Genomic DNA, 25,909 nt, shown 5'->3' on the forward strand with positions numbered 1-25,909 from the left:
GAGGATAGAAGTTTATTCCAAAGGAGGAGAAAAGTTACATCAAGAGACCGGAACCTAACACTAGAGGGTCAAAGACCGGGGTGGGATGGAACGAAGTTTTACTTTACTGAGATGGTGGTAGATAAGCGGAGCAGTCTCCCAGCTAGAGGGTAATACGGCGAGGGGATTAAACATGCATGGGATAGACATACGGCTCCTGAATCTAAGACGAGACCAACGACTGATTAAGGTTTGATACAGCAGGAGAAACGGGCAACCAGACGGGGGCCGGATGGGGCCGATCTGCCGTTAGGTTCTGGGTTTCACTGAGAAATACAGCCCAACGGTGACACCACGCGGTGGATTAGAAGATGTACAACACAAAGTTCAATATTTCATTCCATTTGTTCTTGAGATTTAGATTCCCCCCCCCCCCTGTATTTTATGAGCCCCAGAGGCTCGCCAGCCACGTTTCTAAATACCCGTGAATAACACGGAGCCGCTGCTGCCTCCCAGCCATTCGCTGAATTTGGGAGATCGCGTTTGGTGCACGTCCGACGGTCACAGCTTTCAGCCTCCATTATTAAGAGACATTTAAACAGATGACCCCCAGAGACATTAATCGGGGCGAATGAGTCCTGGAGCCGACAGATACTGGGAACCTTCGTCTCTCCCTCCGACAAGTTCATAAAATTTACTTTTTAAATTATTTTTTTATTTTATTTTATTTTTTGTATAAAATATACCGGTATACATATATTTTCTATCACATCTCTATCAACAACTTTGCTTATAAATTCACTAAAAAGGCATCTGCTGGGGGGGTATTTTTACCATATTCTTGTAATCTGTCACTGTTCCCAATCGTTGCCCGTTACAAGCCCAAAACATGTTTACTGTATAAAACAATGTTTTCCGATAACCTCTTTGTATTTACTAAGGGAGCATCCACCTTAACCTCCTGTTCTCAGGATCTGTAGGATTATTCCTCCCCATTAAATTATCTCGCCCTTATTGTCAAGTTGCTGATAAATTTGTTTTATACATTTTTGTGCAATTTTAAAATCATGAAGAGAAAAATCTGCACGTCCAACATCCCCCCCCAGGGGACTTAAAGCTAAATTGACAGGTAAAATGAAAAAACACTCAGAAAACAAAATAACGCGATCAGCGATTTACACGAGATCTTAAAATTTTTTTATTTATATTCAGGCGGAATTTCTTGGACGGAATTTATTATTTTTGGAAATCACAGGTTAAGCGGAGTCCACAGAAACATTCCTTTGTGTATATTGCATAGATAATCGGTAAATTACAGGCACTTCTCTCCGACCGCAACATACATCTCTACAAAGTGGCATTAACCCCTCAGATGCCAGAAGTGATTACCTATCGCTGCTACTTATTGGAGAATTCAGTCATCCAGAGAAAGAAATAATTCTGCCGAGAGAGGCGCTTATTACCTAGAACACCCAAAAAGCGGTCACAGGTGGTTTTTTTTTTTGGTGATGGGGTAATTAATGCTACAGAGGGGTTTATTCATTCTTTGAACCTGCCCAGGTGTTCTCGTGCGATGATAAGTCTTTGTATCTGTGCCGTGCCTTCGTAGATCTGAAAAAAAGAAAGACAGCAAATTTTCAGTTCTGCCTGCCTCGTATATTATTATTATTATTATTATCCTTTATTTATATAGCGCCAACAGTTTACGCAGCGCTTAATACAATCCATAAATTCAAGGGATATGACAAGACAAGAATTGACAGACTAAGACAAACCGATACATTTGGTGGAGAGAGCCCTGCTCGCAAGCTTACAATCTAGAGGGAAATGGGGTGACAAACATAAGGCATAGAGAAAGGGTGAGAGGTATGGTGGGGGTTGTATCGATGACAAGGAAGTTCTAGCAGCTAAGATGGTTGTGGCTTCTCTGAAGAAGTGGGTTTTTAGATGTTTCTTGAAAGTTGGGAGGGAGGGAGAATGCTGAAGGTTCCTTGGGAGAAGATTCCAGAGATATGGGGCAGCTCGAGTGAAATCTTGTAGACGGGAAAAGGAAGAGGTGATGAGTGAGGAGGAGAGCCTTAGCCCATGGGAGGAACGTAGGGATCGAGTAGGAGAGTATTTGCTAATGAGGTCAGAAATGTACGGAGGAGCAGTATTATGGGGGGTATTATTGGGGAGCAGTATTATGGATGGCCTTATATGTCAGTACCAGGATCTTAAATTTGATTCTAAAGGTAACTGGGAGCCAGTGGAGGGTTTCACAGAGGGGGGAAGCAGAAGAGGAGCGACGTGCAAGGAAGATGAGCCTAGCAGCCGCATTAAGGATAGACTGTAGAGGAGAGAGTCGAGACAGTGGAGTGCCAACCAGAAGAGTGTTGCAGTAGTCAAGACGGGAAATGATAAGTGAATGAACCAGGGTTTTTGTGGATTCTTGGGTGAGGAATGGGCGGATACGAGAGATGTTTTTTAGGTGCAAGCGGCAGGATCTGGCGAGGGACTGAATGTGAGGGATGAAGGAGAGGTTTGAGTCATGATGTATATGACATCATTAGACTAATATTACAGGACAGCAGGTCCTGATGACATCATGCAAAACACTATATTTACCAAAGATCTCATGCAAATATCTGTATAAAACTCCAGCCAGCATTAGCTCTTGGAATTATAGTAGAATTATCTTAAAACTAAAAAAATACAAGAAATGTAAGTTTCTGCACTGGGATTTAAGCTCCTCCTGCAGTGTTTTCTCCGCTCCTCTCTAACCTCCTACTTCCTGACCCAGCTGTGCATAGAAGACCCTTTATAACCTCGAGGTCAGAGTTAAATATTTGGTGCCGGCCGCACGTACCTGGTAGATCTTTGCGTCTCTCATGAGCTTTTCCACAGGATATTCGCTGTTAAAGCCGTTTCCCCCAAACACCTGGACGGCGTCGGAAGCCACTTGGTTGGCGATGTCCCCGGCGAAGGCCTTGGCGATGGACGCGTAATACGTGTTCCTTTTGCCACAATCCACTTCCCAGGCGGCTCTCTGATACGCTAACCTGGCGAGCTCCACTTTCATGGCCATCTCTGCCAGCAGGAAGGACACCGCTTGGTGCTGAAATACGCAGGAAACGGAAATATTACATTTAATAGATTTTAAAAACACTAAAAATAATAAAATAGACTTTTCCAGTTATCTCCTACTGACAGCGGATGAGCGTGCGCACACCGGTATACCTACAGACAGAAATAACCAGGGTCGCTGGTCGGGCTCAGTTCAGAGCAAAAGACAGGAGGGAAGTTTAATTGAAAAAGAGGAGAAATGTTAGAAGAGGCCGGAATCTAAAAATAGAGGATTTAAGGCTTAGATGTAATGGAAGGAAGATTTACGTTACTAAGAGGGTGAGAAGTAAGTGGAACAGCCTCCCAGCAGAAGTGGTAGAGGGTAATACAGGGAGGGCATTAAACATGCATGGGATAGACATACGGCTCCTGAATCTAAGACGAGACCAACGACTGATTAAGGTTTGAGTCTTTACAGCAGGAGAAACGGGCGACTAGACGGGGGCCGGATGGGGCCCGACAAAAAAAGCTGCATTAACGTAATTTTAAAAAATTCAGCAGCACAAATGGCAATTACCTCGGCAATCAGTTTTCCGAAGGTCTTTCTTTCTAGGGAGTATTTGGTGGCTTCATCCAGAGCCCTCTGAGCTAAGCCTACGGCACCCGCGGCAACCTGCGGTACAGGGGAGGAAATAAAAAGTCACCGGGCACATTCGTAAGCGGAAAAGGTTTTTTTTTTTATTATTTTACAACCAAACACCTCTTACCGGGGGTCTTGTCTTATCAAAGGCACCCATGGCGATCTTAAATCCGGCTCCTTCTCCGATCAAGACGTTTTCCACGGGGACCCTCACATCCTCGAAAACAATTCCTCTGGTGTCCGAGCAGCGCTGGCCCATGTTCTGCTCCTGGATTCAGAGACAGAAGAAAACCAGTGAATCCCTATAAATCTGCAGAGAAAACATGACATTTTGCCCCAAAAGGAAAATATTTAGAAATACATCCCGGCTCTATTAGTCGCTCTGCATCCTATCCAGACGCCGTTACTGAAACGGCTACAAACGTATCCCGCTGGGCAATCGGCGTTCGGGTCGGGAATCCCAGCTGAAGATGTAACCGGAGAAACGTTCCTCCAGAATCATAAACCAGAGGAAGGCGGCTGCACTTTGAAAGATGAATAAATCTACAGCTTCCTATCAGACGGACACTTTGCGGAGATGCGTAAAGCTTTCTCTGAGACGCGGCGCATACAACGGATAACCGCCCGAAACTTCAGCAAAAACATAAAAGTGGCTCGTTTTTACTTAATTACAGCAGATTATAACGATAATCTTTTGGTAGTTCCCAAATCCTGAACTTTATTCTGTGTGTGTAGAACGGCTTAAGTGTTATTTTTATGTAATTACCACCATAATGTAACAATGCATTATGGGAATAAAACAGTCACAATTGTGTGTTTGTTCTCAAATATAAAACCTGCCGACACAGCTTCATACGTGGTCTATGGGGCCGGGATCGGGCATCGCAAAAAATTACCTACAGGGATCATATCATTTGGTCTCTTTGGGCCAGCTTTGGGTGCAAATCCATACAATATTCACAGAACAAAGATCTTATAAAGAACAAAACACAACGTACTAGGGCAGTTCTGATTTCTGACGGTTCCCATAATGCCCCGGAATACAGGGATCGTTGGCCTGTATCAACCCATCGATTACATTATCCGGACCACCTACCTTCCGCCCTATCTGTATGCCGGGGCTATCTGCCTCTACAATAAATCCGGTGAAAGCCTTTCCCGCGGACGCCTTGGGGTCGGGGTTGGTGCGCGCCAGAAGAAAATACCTACGGAAGGCGACAGTGAGCGGAGACGCAGGATAAGCACGCGTTCCATCGCTCTTTATCTGAATCCAAACACACATGGTAAATGGGGAAGTCTCCAGTACAGGACACTGGTGGGGACTGGGAGGGATGTATTAATACAAGACTTTCAGACAGGTTTGTCTCCCTTAGATCACTTGCTACAGAATCGTACATAAATCTGCCCCATAATGTTACACGTCAATGACAAGATTTTATTGGGGCTAAATTTGTGAGAATTGCAAAAAAACACCTGACTGTGAAGGGTCTACATACATATAAACGGTAACGGTGAATAACGATCGTACCAGTTGGCTTTGCCGCCATTCGTGATCCACATCTTCTGGCCGTTGATTACATATTCGTTGCCCTTCTTCTCCGCCTTGGTCTTTAATCCTGCCACGTCCGAGCCGGCCCCTGGTTCTGTTACACAATAAGCCTGGAGGACAAAGATAAAAGCTTATACAGCGAACCCTGCGCACCCAGAGGTGCTACTCAATCATACAGAGTCCTGGGCATAAAACGGGAGACAAACTTTGCTACAACGTCCCATTTTTGAAGGCTGGTTTTCTAGGGGGAACCTTTAAGTAGTTTATAAAGAGTTGGGACTAAAAATACTCTAAAGGAACCATCTCATAAACCTGGGGTGTCTGAAGGCAAATCAGTTAATCCCGAGAGGCGTCTGGTTAAAATAATATATATTTCAAACCTTTCCTGATATTTTATAATATCTTGAGCCTCGTATCCGGTTTGATTCTTTAATGCTTTGTTTGCTTGTGTTAAGATGTTACAATAAACTTTCTTCTGTTGACAACATTCAAGTATGGATTTTTTTGCCCCAGAAGATTTCGCCCCCCCCCCCCCCTCTCAGGTGCCCCCAAATGCGGAGAGTTTTTTTTATCTCCGACTATCCCCTTTTGGTTCTTTACTCTGCAGACACTGATGGGTCCTCCTGATCAGATCTAAACCAGGTATTAACTAATTAACCTAATTAACCCATTAATTTCTTGGGTGATGCAAAGTCTGAAAGGTGGTCTTACCGCCATATCCCCCAATACGCCCCTGCACCCTTCCAATGATTGCTATGGCGATAACGACTAATGAATTAATGAAGACCCCCGCGTCATCACTGATCACAAAGCAGATGTTGCTGGAATCACTTACACACATTAACGGTTCTTCCGTCATCCTCCCCAGGTATTTCTTTTGCTGTGCTTCGTTTCCTGCCAATATAACCGGCATTTGCTAGAAAAGCAAACAGTAATACTTAAAAGCGCAGACTTAATATTTGTTCATACAAATAAAACTGATTTTTAGATCAGCTAAAAAAAAAAATGACATTAAGTATGCGGGGAGGGCGACGTGTCAAAGTACTGACCCCTAGAGAGTTGGCTTCGATGGCCGTCTGGATCCCGGTGCATCCATAAGCGATCTCTTCGGTGATGAGACACGTGTCGAAAATCCCCAGGTTAAGCCCACCTGCAGCCGCGGGAAACCAACAATCACTAAACTGCTCAAAAGGACCTCTTACCAGGACCGCGCCGCACAGCGCCGAGCACACTTACCGCAGTGCTCTGGGATATGTCCGTTCATCAAGCCGAGCTCCCAGGCGCGCTTAATGATAGGCACCGGATACTAGAAGGGAGAAGGACGTTAACGATTCAGCTACAATCACGCGTTTGAACGACTTAACGCCGGAGACGCCGTATAAACCGCTCACCTCCCCTGTTTTGTCATAATGAGAAGCAACCGGGATAATCTCTTCTCGGGCGAATTTCCGAGCCGTGGCCTGAAACTCCTTCTGCTGCTCGCTGAGTTCTGATAATAATAAAAAAATACATATATTATTAGATATCAAATATAATAAAACATTGTATTGAGAGAAAAAAATATGTTTTCAAGATGCATGTGATGGGCGCCTATAGTTTTACCCAACATACCAGGTAAACACACCATGTCCTCATCATACTATTATCATACTACCCTGTGCCTCCGATTAGCAGAAATCGGCCCCCCGTCTAGTCGCCCGTTTCTCCTGCTGTAAAGATTCAAACCTTAATCAGTCGTTGGTCTCGTCTTAGATTCAGGAGCCGTATGTCTATCCCATGCATGTTTAATACCCTCACTGTATTACCCTCTACAACCTCGGCTAGGAGGCTGTTCCACTTATCTACCACCCTCTCAGTAAAATAAAACTTCCTTCCTTCCATCTCAGTCTCTGACCTCTCTAGTGTTAGATTCCGGTCTCTTGTTGTAACTTTTCTCTTAGTTTTCAAATAAACTTCCCTCCTGTCCTTTGTTAAATCAGATCAGTGCGGTGTCTGAGCCGGGAAGATCACATGACCCATATGATAAAATGGCGCCTCGCATAAATAATAATAAGTTCCCAGTATTAAATAAGACAAATATTTGCTTCTCCATGTGACTCCGTGTGATAATAAAAAAGGTCACCAGACATTTAAGATACTGTACGGCTCTTAGTTACAGTCAGGTGTCACGGATTTCTTCATGTGTACATCGCGTTATCTAACGTTGGCGTGTTTAATACAGCCTCAGGGAAAGGTATTTAGGTCTCCCAACTGTCCCAATTTCTATGGGACAGTCCTGATTTTGCACTCTATCCTACTTCTCTGGACAGAGGTAGAGCCCAGCAGGATTCAGGACCGCAATCCTCTGGTCTCAATGTCATTCTTTAGTGAATGCATACTGCGCATTTTGCTGGGGAGGGTCAGTTGGGAGGTATGAGTATGGAGGGGGGTAGTTGGGAGGTATGCGAAGATCTGCCAAATTCCGTCCAGATCACCCCCCCCCCCTCCCCGTGTCGCCGCGCGGCTAATTATACATCCTTCCCTTCTGCCAACAATCTGCTCATAACAGAAAGTGCGATCTCTCACTTACCAAAGCTAAACCCCTGCGCGGCCGGCAAGGAGGAAGCCGCTGCATGGGGGGAGGTGGACTGCGCCCTCCAGCCGCGCCGTGCGATGTGCTGCAGCACCTGCAAAATAATCAATATATCAGACGCTGAGATTTACTGCCCAATGTTACAAGAACCAGAGATTCCAACAAAACCAGATGGTCAGAGCATTCGATGGAACGGAAGGAAGTTTTACTTTACTGAGAGGGTGGTAGAGAAGCGGAGCAGCCTCCCAGCAGAAGTGGTAGTAGGTAATACAGTGAGGGGATTAAACATGCATGGGATAGACATACGGCTCCTGAATCTAAGACGAGGCGAACGACTGATTAAGGTTTGAGTCTTTACAGCAGGAGAAACGGGCGACTAGACGTGGGCCGGATGGGGCCGACCTGCCGGCGGGTTCTGGGTCTCTACATAAAAGCCGTTCTCTCCATAGAATCTCCCGGCTCGGGGTAAAATCGTCGTTCTCTCCCTTTGATCTCCTGGAAAATTCTAGGCTTCTAAGACCCAAATAGACAGTGGTTTTAGGGGGTTAATATATATATTTTTTCTGCAATGCCCAGAAGCACTGTCACTATTTTTTTTTTGCTCCTGGGGCCTTTCATCACAAACCCAGTCACTGTTAACCCCAGACCGCCAACTCAAATAACACATTTTTAAAATGGAATTTCAAAAAAGCCCCGAGCCGGGGGTCTGATGGGTACACATTCCACGTTTGCCCCACTCACCCCACGGGTCCAGTTCCGAAATACTACTTTGTAATGGAAGTTAAAAAAAAAAAATCAACCGCAGAAACCCCTGGAATGCATCAGGAAATAAGTTTTAAAAGAAATTATGATTGCAAACTAGTGAACGGGAAAAGTCACCATGGAAACCAAGAGCACGATAATGGGAAAGGAGCGTACCTATTGGTGCAATTAAATAACACAGTAGCAGATGCATTGGAGCTTAAAGGGTTAATAGTTATGTAAAGGGCTATATTATTCCCGACGTCACGCAGACGCTCTGCCGCTCACCTTTGCCCTAGTTTGTGGAGCGGCTCCCTTTGCTACAAGGCAGGGTCAGGTTTCATTTCACTGTTGTGAGTCTATGGTGGGGCGTCGGGGCTCTGATCAGATGCTGGCCCCGGGCATTAGGGGCCCAGGGGTCATGACATGAAGATTTACCCTCCACAACCTGTCGGTAACAGTATAACTCGAACCGCAGGTTGCCGACCGATGGTATGAAAGGCTCACCACTCCCAGCCAGCAGCTAGCTGTCAGACTCTCACACCATGGCACTCGGCTGTGGTCACAGCATGACAGGGGTTAAGGCCCCGAGTATCTGGAGGCTCAAAGTGTCCCCTCCAAAACCCTGAGGTATCTTCAGCTACTTCTCGCCGGTTTACACCCCAAAGGACCCCTCGGAGCCCTGCTTACCCTGTGCGCCCTCAGAGCCGACATGACGCCCTCTGCACTGGCTTCAAACTCCGCTTACTAAGGCTCTGACGTCACAGCGCCGCGACAGCCTGTTGCTGCGCGCCGCTGTCTGGGCTCTTGGCACAGGCTGTCGGCTCAGTGCTGCCGCCTGCTGGGGGGAGGGGAGTAAGCAGTCTGGGAAAAGGAGCTGACAGTCTGGGACCAGGCTGTGGGTCAATGTGGGACATACAGCAAACAAAGCGATAGAATGAATGAGAGACATATTATACCCCCAGCCCCAAAACACATTCTGCCCCGGCCCCGAAATATATTCTGCCCCAAAACACATTCTGCCCCGTCCCCAAAATACATTCTGCCCCAAAACACCTAGCCAAAAACAATGGTGCCTCCTTTTTGGTCTAATGACCCCTTAATGGGGGCAGCTCATGTTTAAACATGGAATATAATGCAAGATGCACTAGAAGAAATTCTATTAACCCTTGTAAAGATATGCTGTCCAAGCCTCTGCAGGACGGGGTTAATCATGATAATAGCGCAGAAATTGGTCACAATGTGTTTTAGTGCCCAAAACTATCTGGCGCTTGCCCAATGGATCAGGAGGCTGAGAAGCCATTTCTAATACACCAATATTTTGATGCTGATAAAAATATATATTTATATATATATATATATATCATATAATATCTATTATAATTATAATATATTTTATCTATTTTATTGGATCCAAAACCGAATTGGTTAAATTGTGCGGCAATTATTTGGGGATAAGTTTCTCATTCGGCGCTTTGTGCCGGATCTGCCGAGCCCTTCGCAAACTATTCGAAATATTAGCTTCTGTATCAGAAATCCCATTCAATCCATATAAAAGAAATGCATTCCGCTGCTTTATTTGATATTACAGTTGCTACGGCAACTAGATTATTTGGAAGATACAAAAATATTTTTTGAAAAAACAGTCCTCAATATTTCTATCGAAATTAATAAAAAAAAGCCCTGAAACTCTTTATAACCTCGACTGTAAATAATTAAAATAATAATAAAATAATAGATTTGGTGATTATTAAAATGATGTAAATTGATCATTAGCAGAAACATTTTTCCGTATGACATCATACAAGACAAAACTGAGGCTGAGATAAAATTATGGCAGATGATGCGCGGCAATGAAATAAAACACTGGAAAATGTTTTTAAAAGTTTTACATTTAACCCATTCTATTCCTAATTCTGATTCTTTCTTCTCCCAAACAAATTCAGATATTTTTATTTTAACAGCATTGATTTTTTTTAATTTTAAATTCACTTTTTATAAACTTACATTTCTGACAAACACAAATCTGTTATTTTATTGGTGGCTGATAAAAGCTTAAAATGATACTTGTTCCCATTTTACAGAAAAATGCACATTTTTGTCAATTTTGCATTTTGTCAACTTAATGAATTCATTTTTCAAAAAGATTTTTAGTTAGAAGATGAAACGTCTGCCTTTGTTTCCTCCGCCCTCTGTCTTCACACGTCCTGTGCATGCATTGGGTCGGCAGACATCTAGGAGAGGACACAGAAGCCTCATTCTGTCACTCCAATAAAAAAATAAATGCGTCCAAAACCCTCTCTAATATATCTTTATACAGATGCTTTAGCGATCAGCGGTCTATCTATCTATCTATCCATCTATCTATCTATCTATCATGATCTGTGTCTGTCTATCTGTCTATCATTATCTATCTATCTATCTATCTATCTATCTATCTATCTATCCGTCTATCTATCATGATCTATGTCTGTCTATCTGTCTATCATTATCTATCTATCTATCTATCTATCTATCTATCATCTATCTATCTATCTATCTATCTATCTATCATCTATCTATCTATCTATCTATCTATCTATCTATCTATCTATCTATCATGATCTATGTCTGTCTATCTATCTATCATCTATCTATCTATCTATCTATCTATCTATCTATCTATCTATCTATCTATCATGATCTATGTCTGTCTATCTATCTATCATCTATCTATCTATCTATCTATCTATCTATCTATCTATCTATCATGATCTATGTCTGTCTATCTGTCTATCTATCATTATCTATCTGTCTGTCTATCTCTCTCTAGGGAAAGGCTTGCACGGTTGATTAGAGGGATCTTTGGATGTTTTAGTGGGTCTGCAGTTTATCTTCCCAATCTGTAGATACCTCACAGCGCGGGAAACGTGGATTTCATCTTAAAGAGAGCAGCCGCTGTGTTTCCAGAAGCGGAGATTGTTCCGTGAGCAGCGGAGTTGCGAGTCACTCATGCGCGGCGTGGAGCACTCATTAATCCGTCGGTTTAGTTCGGGCCGCCGTTCGTTTCCAGATTCTGCTCCCGACGGGCGATTCTCCAGCTTCTCTGTTTGGAGAGCGGATTACTCCTCGTAAGGATTCTTATTTATTCAGCGCTACGGTCCTCGGTCCCCTCTGAGCCACAATTTGCATCCGTATGAAGTGTCAGCTTTGGGATACGGATCTATGATGTCACCCGCTTATGTCACATGAAAAGAGATTAAATAAAGCTGGGAATTCAGACCAAGTTCCAGGTTACCCCAAGCCCAGCGATAAATGACAAGGGGCTGTATGTATTAGCAGGTGAAACAATGTAAACATAGAGGCATTTTTCCCTCAATTCACTAATTTTGTGTTGTTTTTTTTATCCATTTCACTAATTCTGGTTTTGTGTTTAGCGCATGCGTCATGCCATGTCCTGTATGAAGGGTCTCAAATTCCATTAGGCCCCCAGTAAGATTATTCTAAGGCAACAGGTTTCTGGTGGAAAAAAATATAATGATAGAAAGGAGACAAATTGCTACATTGAGGAGAATCTCTCCCTCCCGTCAGCCCGAGCAGGAAGTTGTAAGCCGCTTCCTGTTCTCTCCCCGCGTTGTTTTAGTGGACGGCGCATGAGCCGCTAGCGGTAGAGATTGTTTCCAGCCGCGCAGGTCCCTCCGTAACGCTATTATCACAGATATCTCAGGGCGACGGGCAATTTATACCCCGTGACGGGGCAGCAAGATGGCAGCTCCTGCATTCAGCACAACAGGGAACACAGATAATTGCAAAGTTATAAATTATGGTAAAATGCATTCTATACTATGAATGGAATATTTCTGGGGAAAACTACCAATGAGGAGGATTTAGGAATAATGGTAGACGACAGACTTGGCAACAGTGTGCACAATGCCAGCAAGCAGCTGCAAGGGCCAATTTTAAGTTAAAATTATATACACTGGAAAAATGGCCTCTTAGAGGGGATATGATAACATTATATAAATATATGCAGGGCCGATATACATTATATAAATATATGTGGGGCCGATATACATTATATAATTATATGCGGGGCCGATATACATTATATAATTATATGCGGGGCCGATATACATTATATAATTATATGCGGGAGGATATACATTATATAAATATATGGGGGGCCGATATACATTATATAAATATATGCAGGGCCGATATACATTATATAAATATATGCGGGGCCGATATACATTATATAATTATATGCGGGAGGATATACATTATATAAATATATGGGGGGCCGATATACATTATATAAATATATGCAGGGCCGATATACATTATATAAATATATGCGGGGCCGATATACATTATATAAATGTTTTGCCTTCTTTTGGATCAAGAATAGGAAGTTTAAGTAGAAGGGTTGAACTTGATGGTATAGTGTATATGATCTGCATTTAAATGGTATCTGTGATTACTTATTTACTTTTCTAGTGAACTCTTAAACTGTTTTACTGCAGAAAAGGAGACTTTTGAGGTCTGTTTTTTTTAAGGCAAATAATCATATGAAACAAACATTTAGAAATAAATGAATGCTAAATAACAAAAGCAAAATACATACATATATTTACAATAAATTACAGCCAAATTCGTATATATTTTAGCTTCCTAATTTCCTTCTCGGCATCCACAGCACCGAGCGGAAAAAAAAACGGCCCGAAAGCTCGTAACTCCTATTATAATTGTTTTAGTTTCTTTATGATGACTAAATGTTAGCAGCTTGGAAATGACAATGAGTTCTGAGATATCGGAATATCCATTGCGCAGGATTCGGAACGAACAGATGCCCATTTTATACATTTTTAATTGAAATCATAATTCATGAAGAATCGTATCCCAACGCAAAGCATTGTAGTATTATTAATTTATATAGCACCATCATATACCGTAGAGCTGTACAACAGGTATAGAGGGCATAACAGATAGTGCCTCACAGAACTATTTTGGGCAGTAGAACCCTGCGATACCCTCATACCCAGCAAACATTCTGACCTCCTAGAAAAGAGGGGCATCAGGGGAGGAGAGAGGGACATCAGGGGAGGAGAGAGGGGCATAAGTAGAGGGTAGAGGGGTATCAGGGGAGGAGAGAGGGACACAGCGAACTTGGCTGAAGAAAGAGCTGGGTCTGCCACCACTTTTGACCTGTATCCTTGGGATGGATCTGTCGCTGCGCAGCGTCCCTGTGATTTAGGGCTCCCCAGACAGCTGCCTGAAGCCAGGACCGGCCCCGTTGTCCGGTATTTTTCCGTAGGTAAAGCTGTCGGTGGCTCACATTTCACGTGAGATGCTGTGTTACGCAATCATCTGTTCCACAACAAGCCAGTGACACCTGAAGCAATTCTTCTGTCCGGTGCTGATCCGGATCCTCGCTGCTCGTTGCTCAACGACCCGTTGGTACACTTTGTGTTACACAATCTGTGTGTTTCAGACCCATTCTACCAACATAAACTTCCTCGTTTTTTTCAATAAGTAACAGAAGTGGTAATTTTGTCGCAATCTGCGGTGCGTCTGTTAATAATGAGATGGGTTACCAGTTAGTTTGCGTTAAAGGCGGCTGTACCAGAATTTACCTAATTCTTTAATCATAACAATCTTTACCTTTTTTCATCATTTTAGGTATTAAATACCGACCGGCGATACATTAACCCCTTGGCTCACACTTTGCTTTCTCTAAGATATATATTGGGAGTTAAGGAGATGTTGGGAGTTTTTTTATTCGAAAGTATTAGGGAGAGGTTTATATAAAATGCACTGATACACACTGTATCACACTCTATATTACACACTGTATCACACACACTGTACCACCCACACTGTGTAACACACTTTCACACACTTTGTATCCCACCATCTGTATCACACACTGTATCACACACACTGTATCACACACTATCACACACATTGTATCACATACTCTGTATCACACACACACTGTATCACACACACTGTATCACACATTCTATATCCCACACTGTATCACACACTCTATATCCAACACTGTATCACACACTGTATCACACACTATCACACACACTGTATCACACACACTGTATCACACATTCTATATCCCACACTGTATCACACACTCTATATCCAACACTGTATCACACACTGTATCACACACTATCACACACACTGTATCACACACTGTATCACACACTATCACACACACTGTATCACACACACTGTATTACACACTGTATCACACACACACACACACACACTGTATCACACAGTCTGTATCACACACGCTCGATGTCACCGAGTCCCCGCCCCCTCTCCGGTCAGTCCCTCCCCCTCCCACCCCCGTTCGGTGCACACACAGCCCGGGACCCCCATGCGGGAAGAGCCGGAGCCCTGAGCGGCAGTATGAGCCCCAGGGAGCCCCCCAGCCCGGCCTACGGTGAGTCGGGGGCTGCCCGGGGGATCTGGGTGCGGGGCTGGGGAGAAGGATGCGGGGTACAGCGGGGCTGTCATGTCATTTATGGGGAGGAGGCATTTCGGGGCAGATTGTGGGGTTCAGGGGTAGTTGGACGGGTCCTGAGATAAACGGAGGTGGAACCGGGTGGATTCAATAATGTTGGGTAGGCAGCAAGATTTGGGGTTCAGTGTATACTGTGGGCAGGGGTACAGCTCACCCAGTGTATACTGTGGGCAGGGGTACAGCTCACCCAGTGTATACTGTGGGCAGGGGTACAGCTCACCTAGTGTATACTGTGGGCAGGGGTACAGCTCATTCTGTGTATATAATGGGCTATAGAGGACTTCAATTCTCATTATGCTTGGCATGGATGATGGGGATGATGTGAGTTGCAATCCTCAGAGGCGGCTCATTTATATTTAATATGCATTTGAGCAGCAATAACATTATTATTATTATTATATTATTATCATTTTTATATTATTATTATTGCTGAATTCAGATGCAAAGTTGGTTGCCATGGTTACTGCCTCATTCAGCACCAGAATGCCTCTTTACACAAAGCCTAACGGCCTTTTTTAGTGCTGATTCCAGACGCTGTAAATGCTGAGATATAAATATTGTTCTCGACTATCACAGAACGCCTGCTTCTCACCCTGATATTCCGGGGTTGTTGCCATAGAAACTAGAAAAAGTGTTAAAAGTTTCTGTGTAGTTTTTATGTGATTCAACTTTTACAGGAAACAATAAAACGACAGATCTGGTCAGGTTTATTTGCACTTCAATGCACGTTATCGCTGAGATTCCCCCCTCAGAATGCATGGGGGGTATTTGCAGTAACCCCCCCCCATTAATTTGTCCCTTCTCCCCTCCCCCAGCTGTTGCAGGTGATGTGTTGGGGGCCGAGGGGTCCTTTAACAGGCTAGAGCCACAGATGAATGTTTTGTGTTAGTGGGACAGAAGCTTTAACCCCCGTTGTTGCACTGATGGTGAAGCACGTTGGCGTCACGCCTGTTACCCGGGTAACCTCCGTGACACTCGGGGGGTAAGTGTGAATTAGCCGGCTATTTCTGGGTGGACACGTTCACGGGGAGAACACGCGTGACCCAACCTGCCGGCCCGGCGTGTGAATTGCTGTAAATGACTGAATTTCTGCCCAATGCTGTCCTTACGTGACCTGCGTCTGCAGATCCCCCGCGTGGCGGCTTAGAGGGTCACACGGGGTTAACTGATCAATAACTTTAATAACAATAAGGGAGGGGTGACGGGGGGGGGGGGCAGCGTAATAACAAATCACTCCGGCTGCTCTTAACTCTTCAAATGCCAGGACTGCTTCCGACGCAGAAAGCATCTACAATGTGTATACTCCATACAGTCCACCCCCGGGTTCCCCCCAACAGCGGGAGCTTTCAGGATGTCCTCAGATGACCAGAGGGGTTATCGTCACGGATACTCGGGTGTGCTTCGTCTAAGGAGGAATTCTAGGGCAAAATGATGCAATCACCAAGGCAACTGAGGAGGGCTGGCAAGGGGGCAGGTGGTAAATTAAACACAACAGTGTCTACAAACATAAAATGCAGCAGTTGCACCATGTCTGGATCCTTTTCAGCTTCCCTACACGGACCCCCCTATTCTATGCACCCCCCGTTATAGACAGGGCTGGTCTGCGACTGCGCCGTACCCCAAATATCTTCTTATCAGATAACGGGGGCAGTCCGACTAGTGCAGCGGGTGGATCAGCCAATCAGAGCGGAGCGTCCCTTCATACCGCCGGCCTGCATTTCTAGGGTTCTAGAGGTAGGGGGTGCTCGGTTCTCCCCACTGATCCCAGCTAATTGGATGCGGAGAGACGCAATGGCAGCCGGGGAGGAATTAGACAGGTAATTCAGACAGGAGAGGAGATTAAATGCTTAACGATAAGACAATAAAGAGAAACACAAACTAATTAATTGCCGAGGAAGTGACAGGAAAGAAATAATCCGGAGTTAATGAGAAAAGAGAGATCTAGAACGGGATGATAAGGAGGCGGCGACAGCGATTTGGGGAATTAGTCTGAGAAAATGTTTAATTTTATTCAAACCATTAACTGCAGCCGCTCGCTCCTCGTCATTTGGTAGAATTAATTGAAAACCAATTAAATGGCAAAAAAGCATTTTACCCTCTAAAGTGAAACCCCCGGAAATCCTTTATCACTAATATCAGATTAAAAAACATTTTTCTTTTTAACCCTAGTTGTAGTTTTTGCCCCAGATATCTACTAGACAAACACCCCAACTCCTTATCATACTGTCTGTGGGGAACAATAGAATACCTCAGTCTTAATCAACCAGCCAGACTCTCTGACTAATGATAGACATACGGTTCCTGAACCTAATACGAGACCAACGACTGATTAAGGTTTGAATCTTTACAGCAGGAGAAATCTAGATGGGGGCCGGATGGGGCCGATCTGCACCGCAGTGTTCTTGAGTTTAGTCATTTAACTTTCTCTTTAAAATGCCCCCCCCCCTCGGTTATTATATGCAGTGACCGGGTCCTCGTGCAGATATGGGGGAAATAACCGCGTATAACGGCAGCTATTATGATTGTGACATTTATTACGAGTCCGCTCTCTGTTCTCTGTTCGGGGCGTTGTGGTCTCGGAGTGACATTCGCAGCGGACACACAATCACTCTTTGTTTAACACAAAAAACTGCAGAATAAGTAACAATAGAGCGATTCCGTGACAAAGTCACCCTTTAAATATATAAGTCCTAGAGGGGACAGCACGGAACGCGATGTTATAATCCCGCTATAAAGGAGTTACCCCTTCAAAATATACCCCATTGTAATATACCCCATTATAATATACCCCGTCATTATATACCCCATTGTAATATACCCCATTATAATATACCCCGTCATTATATACCCCATTATAATATACCCCGTCATTATATACCCCATTATAATATACCCCGTCATTATATACCCCATTATAATATACCCCGTCATTATATACCCCATTATAATATACCCCGTCATTATATACCCCATTATAATATACCCCATTGTAATATACCCCATTATAATATACCCCGTCATTATATACCCCATTATAATTTACCCCCTCATTATATACCCCATTATAATATACCCCGTCATTATATACCCCATTATAATATACCCCGTCATTATATACCCCATTATAATATACCCCATTGTAATATACCCCGTCATTATATACCCCGTCATTATATACCCCGTCATTATATACCCCATTATAATATACCCCGTCATAATATACCCCATTGTAATATACCCCGTCATTATAATATACCCCGTCATTATATACCCCGTCATTATATACCCCATTAGAACATACCCCATTATAATATACCGGGGTTCCAGCGAAGCAGCCGGAGCTCCGCTGGAAAGTTTCATTGGGGGAAATGAAGCAGTATCCCTATTAATTATGTCGGGGGGCAGGAGGTGGGGAGGGGGAAAGTTGTCCCCAGAAGTGGATGCTCCAGAGCGTTGTGAGGAGATGAAGTCAGTGGCGGTTTCACCAACCGGCCCAAGATCCCAGCTGCCCACAAAAGTGTGAGAGCGGGGCATCTACACAGGACAGCGGGACAGTGCCTGAGAATCAGGACTGTTCTGCAAAAGCCAGGACACTTGGGAAGTATGCTAAATAACCTTCTTCTGTTGCACCTGAGACTCCCCTGCCAGTCCCAAAAATTGAGCTGCGCCGACCCGCTGAAAATCTCTGCGGAGTTTACCGGTCCCCGTAGCCGGAATAATAAGCCGTTAAACCGCGCTGTGAAAACAAAACATTCTTTTAAATTATTTTACCAAAATGCCTTATTTTTCTTGGAAAGTCGGGAACTCAGAAGGAAAAGAAATGTTCTTATTACTGAGCTTAAATCCGTGCGATCAAACAGCCGCCGAGCCGCGGGGCGCGAGGAGGCAAATGTCAGTTTCCAGAAATATTGTCTTATTTCATGCTTTCCCCGGCACTTGACATTTTTATTTTAAATAATTGTACGTTTCCAGCGGTGAAGTCCTAACGTCAGCAGAACGCGGCCTTTCTGAGTATTTGGGATCAGTTAAGGTAATAAATCAGTTAACTTTTGAAGTGTTTTTAGAGGCAGAAAACTGTCAGTTTTACGATTTACTATTATTTTGAAGGAAATACGATGTAGCATAATATTTACATGTATATAATGTGATATATAATGTAATAATGTAACAAATAATGTAATATATAATATATAAGGTAACATATAATGTGAAATATAATATATAATGTAACATATAATGTGATCTATAATATATAATGTGATAAATAATGTAAAATATAATGCGATATATAATATATAATGTAATATATAATATGATATATATAATGTAACATATAATGTGATATATAATATATAATGTGAAATAATGTAACATATAATGCGATATATAATGCGATATATAATATGATATATAATATAAGATATGACTTGATATATAATGTAATAATGTAACATATAATGTAATATATAATATAATATATAAGGTAAAATATAATCCGATATATCATTTATAATGTAACATAATGTGATATATAATATATATAAGGTAACATATAATGCGAATTATAATATATAATGTAACATATAATGTGATATATAATATATAATGTGATAAATAATGTAACATAATGTGATATATAATATATAATGCAATATATAATATGATATATAATGTAAAATATAATGCGATATATAATATATAATGTAAGATATTATGATATATAATTTAACATATAATGTGATAAATAATGTGATATATAATGTAACATAATGTAATATATGATGTATTATATAATGTAACATATAATGCGATATATAATATATAATGTAACTTATAATGGGATAAATAATGTATTATATAATTATATAATTTAATGTCTACATCTATACTGAAACATAAGTCCACATGAGCCAAGTTGTCCGTTTTATTGATGGTTTTAGTGGTCAATAAATACAATAATACAATAATCTCCCGAGTGTCACTGCTTAGTTTTGCCAGTCCCACTTTGTGCCCAAAATTCCTGTGCCCCTTTCTCCTCCCTGATGTCCATCTTTCCTCCCCACAGGCAGTATGATAAGGAGTCGGGGTGTTTAGTAGATCAGGGGTCTGATAACAGAGCGAGAATCATACAAATGTTGAATATTGCAGAATATTTTTGATTGTCGAATAAAGATCCGGTAGACGATGTGTTTGATGGTTACACATCGGAGGAAGATCAGGGTTTTAAGAAATACCAATTATTTATATTCATCGCAACTTCCCAAAATGTAGACTTTATGTATTTTTACCGTCTGCTGCATAAAATAAAGCTCTATCCTTTTTTGTTGCTGTGAGAAGCTCTGTGTGCTCTGACGAGGTGAATGACATCATAATGTAACAAGCTAAATAAATATAATAACAGGGGCCGTTATATGTTTTGGGTCGGAGAGGAACGTGGATTTTTATCATACGGAAAAATGTTTCCTTTGCACTTTTTCTCAGTATTTCTGGAGATAATGAAACGTTATTTTTACTTTTATTATCTCTTTAACCCCGTGAATTCCCTCGAAGCGCCGCTAACAGAAAGAGGATAAACTCTGCACTATAAAATAAAAAAGCTGGCAATTAATTAAATGCTTTTTATGACGGATTGGAAGATTTTATGTTGGGTAATAAAGTCTGTGGAAATATTCTTTCTATGAGATCCGCAGATTCATAACCGACGTTAACGTTAAGAGATACATAGTATCAGCGACGCTAAACTCCTCCCATAATCGCCTGAATGATCAGTGATCCCCTTGAGCTATACACGATGGTGCGAGCCTCGCACACTTACTAATCTCTCACTGTTCACTAACACCGAAGGAACGAATATCCAAAAACATTTTATATCCACTTTATGGATTTATGGACTTTCAGAATGACTTGAAAACTACATTTATACATTTGATCTATACATTTGCTAGATGTTAGATTATTTATCTGCATTATTAATATAGTCGGAATCTTCCATCGTTGCAAGAATGGTGGATTCTGGGAGCATCTGCATAGTTGCCATCAGAATGTAGCTTGATCTTTACATCTCCTAATATAATGTCTTAACGATGCAAAGATCAAATCCTCTTCACTATTCAGAAAAGACAGCGGGAGAGACGGGCGAGTAGACGGGGGCCGGATGGGACCGATCTGCCGGCAGGTTCCGGGTTTATGTTTTGGGGTAAATTAATATATGTACCGTATATCAGGCTTTGGTTTAACTCTTTAGTTGCTTGAGTGGTGAGTGAAATACAAATACTGAGGGAATGGGGTGTGAAGGAGGAGGTGGCGATTACGTTGCTTCCTGGTCTCTCTGCGTAGATATTATTATTTATTGTGTTATATATCGCCTTCATATTCAGTAGTGCTGTACATATAATATATTTTATCTCCAGCCAATCATTCCGTTGGATTGGCTGCTTTTTTTTTTTTTAAGCCGTGAATCTGTATTCAGGGAGTCATCGGATGAAGTCACGCTCTATTCTTGGGGTGATGATGTCACCGCTCGCAGCGATGCACTTCTCTGTCCGACACGCGCTGTCATTCAAACAATTCCCAGACGTGTCGGTATAAAAGGCTGCTGAGGCCGTTCGGCGGATTAAATCCCGGCTACTATCTGCCTGCCGAGGGGGCCGAAGCGGGTTAAAGTGTTAACATTTTAATCTGTTAAAGTGGATTCTTCGATGATCTCATCCACCTGACTCTTTAACTGCCTCGAGGTTCTACGACGACCGTCTCAATCTGAATGGTTCTAATATTGGTCGTTATGGAAACCGTGACTTGTCAGTGAGGTAAAGATATTGTGAATGGAGTCACCTTTGTTCAAGCAGGGATTCCAGCAGGGATAAAAGCACCAATCGGGACCCTCAGAGATCATTAAATCTGAGACCCGGAAAAAATGATGGTTTATTGAGCTTTTAATGTTTTTAAATAGTTAATTAACCCGTAGCATGCCCAACTAGTGTACAATTTATTATCTATATAACCTCAACTCAGGGGTGTAGCCAAGGGCCCTTGCAGCTCCTGCAGTACTAGGGGCCCCCAGGCCATAAGATGCCCCCATCGCTTCTTGTGTAAGTCGGCCCTTTGACACGGGGAGACTTGTTGGACCAAACAGATCTTTTATGATGGAGCCTTTATTTTGGAACCTTTTTTCTGGCAACAGCCTATGAGAGCCTTAATTAGTGTGACATGACAAATAAACGTTCCCTGCGGAATAATCTTAGAATATGAGGAGCCCAAAAAGGATCCAGTTAGGGTTTCAATGCTGCCTTATATTCTTGTTATCCGACACCTCCTGGTGGATCCTTGTGGAATAGCAAGTAGAACATGAAAAAAAAAAAGATTAAAAGCAGCCAAATGTTTAAATCAGAGCAGCCCTTGGGGGCCACTCGGGATCTTACGATCTACAGGACATAAATGGGTTATTGAAACAAAGGGTTACTTTCTAATTACAACCCAAAGGCACCCAAAATGGAACAAAACTAGTTTTCTAGGTATTATTAAATGCTTTACTTCCTGGCTGAGGGTGATAGGAGTTTTTCGGCCATCCTCTAACGTAAAGAAAGTTCTGGCATAATAACCGTAATAAATAGGATTCCGTTATATTTAATGATATATAATTTAGGTTCAGCCATTAGGGGTAAATATAGATTGTTTAGTGGGGTACCCCCCCCCCCAGATGTAATTAACATGCAGCATAAAACCACACAAAATTACTATCTATTTTTTCATATTTTTTTATTCCATTTTAACGATCCGATATTAGAATGAAGAGAATTAATAAGGCGACGGCACCTGGAAGATTCCGCCAGCAATCAGTTTTCACGCATTAATCGGGATTTGGCTGCTAATTCAGGATCATTCACTTTTTTGGGGTGGAAAGGTCACAAATTAGTCATTTTCTGTATAATCCAAACTCACTCTTAATAAAGATTTTCTTACTTTTTATTTTTTTCCTTGCCTGTCGCCCCCGCTGCCGTCTCGGCACATTCTGTGTGTTGGGTAGACGGCTCGACGTCGGTATAGCAGGCTTAACTCTTCGATTGCTAGCATTGTGGGTAAGAGGGACGTCTATGTTAAAAAAAAGAAGCAGGATCTAATACCGAAGAGCACAAAAATACATTTATTTTTTTTTAATGCTTTTTGAATTTTTTGTAGTATAGTTACATATATTCTGCTTGGAGAGGGACTGGAGAAACTAAACAGGGACACTTGGCAGGTACGAAAAAATAAAATATCTAAAGGGGCTGGGTTTTCTAAATGCCTCCATAGAGCTAATATTAGTTTAAATCTTATCGGGACTTTGTTGAGCGGCGGAGATTATTTCATAATAGGTACCGAAAGCTTCCAGGTACGCGAGTCGGAGGTGTGGATTCGGCCTCCTGAGTCCCCCGGCCCGCGGCGGACGCCTCTCTCACAGATTATTTTTAACTCGGTTAAAGGCTGCTTTGTACGTTTGGGCTGGAAACGGCAGCTAAAAATAGTCGGGAGGTAGAGGCGGCGGCGGCGGAGACATGGCAGACGGAGGCCAGGAAAACTACTACGGGAAACACGGTAATTTATTAACCTAATCCGTCCCTAACGCGGGTCGCAGTCTAACGAGCGCCGTCTCCGTTCAGTCACCACGGCGATGACTGCAGAGACCTTTTATTTGGCCGATCTGTTCTGAAAATTTCCAAAGTTTGCTGCTATATTTATGAAAGAAGAGAGAGAGACCGGAATCTAACACTAGAGGGTCAGAGACTGAGATGGAAGGAAGTTTTGCTTTACTGAGAGGGTGGTAGATAAGTGGAACAGCCTCCCAGCAGAAGTGGTAGAGGGTAGTACAGCGAGGGTATTAAACATGCATTGGATAGACATACGGCTCCTGAATCTAAGACGAGACCAACGACTGATTAAGGTTTCAGACTTTATAGCGAAAAAAACGGGCGTCTAAATGGGGGCCGGATGGGGCCGATCTGCCGGCGGATTCTATTTTTTTTAAATATTTTTTGTGTAATATTTAATCCGGAAATATTGTCTCGTTATATAGAATAAATGTATAGAAATTGTGTTGTGGAGGAGAGCTTTTAATGTTTATTGTATTTAAAGAAAATATTTGTTGTGATACAAAAAATAAGCGGTGATTTCTCTTCTCTGTTTAAAGTGAAATAAGAATAATATTCTTTGGTGTTGCAAACATAGAATTTTCTTTGAACAGATCTTAGATTAGGATTAAAACTATATTTTATTCATTCTTATTTTATTAAATAAAAAATATTGTTATAGTCCCATTTTTTTTATTAAGTGATCACGTGACCGGCGGCTGCTCCCCGAACGCTGTGACCTCCTTTACTACTAATTCACTGCATCTTTTTTGTTTTTGTATTCTGTTGAGTTGATTCATTTTTATAGAGGATCAGATTTGTGACAATGGTTTTAAAATTTGTAATTCAAAAATACCTGTATAATGTATAGATAAATCAGCGAGCCGTCCCCTGTATAATGTATAGATAAATCAGTGACCGGCCCCCTGCATAATGTATAGATAAATCAGTGACCGGCCCCTGTATAATGTATAGATAAATCAGTGACCGGCCCCCTGTATAATGTATAGATAAATCAGTGACCCGGCCCCCTGTATAATGTATAGATAAATCAGTGACCGGCCCCTGTATAATGTATAGATAAATCAGTGACCGGCCCCTGTATAATGTATAGATAAATCAGTGACCGGCCCCCTGTATAATGTATAGATAAATCAGTGACCGGCCCCTGTATAATGTATAGATAAATCAGTGACCGGCCCCCTGTATAATGTATAGATAAATCAGTGACCGGCCCCCTGTATAATGTATAGATAAATCAGTGACCCGGCCCCCTGTATAATGTATAGATAAATCAGTGACCGGCCCCCTGTATAATGTATAGATAAATCAGTGACCGGCCCCTGTATAATGTATAGATAAATCAGTGACCGGCCCCTGTATAATGTATAGATAAATCTGCAGAGGGCGTGGGATCAGATAAGGATTTTCTTCTGCATCAACGAAAGGACAAAGTCCCCGGGTTAATGAGTCAGGAAACCGAAACTGCACATTAATGGCGGACGGCCCTGTACTCTGTATAATGAATGCCGTGGGATAAAACTCTCAGGGCTTTGTGTTACTGCGTTGCGCTGGTTTCTGGTTATAAACAACCCACAAAGTATCCCAAAATGCTGAGCAGGGAGAGCCGATAACATTAAATTCGCACATTTCCCAGATTTTACAGTTCTGTACACTAACTAAACCTATGTAATGGCAGCATACCTTCCAAGTGTCTTGTTTTAATTGTTTCAGTCCTGATTCCTGCTGAGATGCTCCACTGCCCTGCTTTTGCATGACGTAAGGATCGCAGACCCCCCCCCAGAGATTATATATTTTCCAAAACTGTATGAATTTTCTCCAACCCAGCAATCCTAAATCTCTAAACTGAATTTTACTTTACTGAGAGGGTGGTGGATAAATGGAACAGCCTCCCAGCAGAAGCGGTAGAGGGTAATACAGTGAGGATATTAAACATGCATGGGATAGACATACGGCTCCTGAATCTAAGACGAGACCAACGACTGATTAAGGTTTGAGTCTTTACAGCAGGAGAAACGGGCGACTAGACGGGGGCCGGATGGCGGCCGAACAACTAAAGACATAAAGATATAAAAAAAAATGTTTAAATGTGAAATGTTCCTCTAATACCCATTTGCTTAACCCACTGAATGCCAGAGGGGTATTTATTTACTGCATTCTTACCGCCTGCTGCCACTTTTAAAGGTGTAGCCTCCTTCTAACCATCATTGTTAATTTTACTTAACCCCCT

General features: G+C 42.4%; 2 protein-coding genes across 2 annotated transcripts in view; one reads left to right on the forward strand and one right to left on the reverse strand.

Moving 5' to 3' along the window:
• Positions 1-1,518: 1,518 nt before the first annotated feature.
• LOC149278405 (medium-chain specific acyl-CoA dehydrogenase, mitochondrial-like) lies at positions 1,519-9,240 on the reverse strand. The gene is made up of 12 exons (XM_089502019.1): positions 9,217-9,240; positions 7,783-7,879; positions 6,605-6,702; positions 6,450-6,519; positions 6,263-6,363; positions 6,049-6,129; positions 5,193-5,323; positions 4,761-4,869; positions 3,792-3,932; positions 3,602-3,697; positions 2,828-3,076; positions 1,519-1,590 (listed from the first exon to the last, which is right to left on the reverse strand). The coding sequence occupies exons 1-12, from the start codon at positions 9,238-9,240 to the stop codon at positions 1,519-1,521; spliced, it is 1,269 nt and encodes a 422-aa protein (XP_089358145.1).
• A 5,586-nt stretch (positions 9,241-14,826) lies between these two features.
• The window catches only part of LOC149278406 (choline transporter-like protein 5), a 46,254-nt gene continuing 35,171 nt past the window's right edge, over positions 14,827-25,909 (forward strand). The window contains exon 1 of the mRNA XM_089502020.1: positions 14,827-14,974. Within this exon, the coding sequence (XP_089358146.1) occupies positions 14,827-14,974 (148 nt within the window). The remainder of the gene's footprint in view (positions 14,975-25,909) is intronic.

This window comes from Sceloporus occidentalis, unplaced genomic scaffold (genome assembly GCF_023333645.1).
Source record: "Sceloporus occidentalis isolate IW3139 unplaced genomic scaffold, rSceOcc1.0.p SCAF_190, whole genome shotgun sequence".
Taxonomy (NCBI): domain Eukaryota; kingdom Metazoa; phylum Chordata; class Lepidosauria; order Squamata; family Phrynosomatidae; genus Sceloporus; species Sceloporus occidentalis.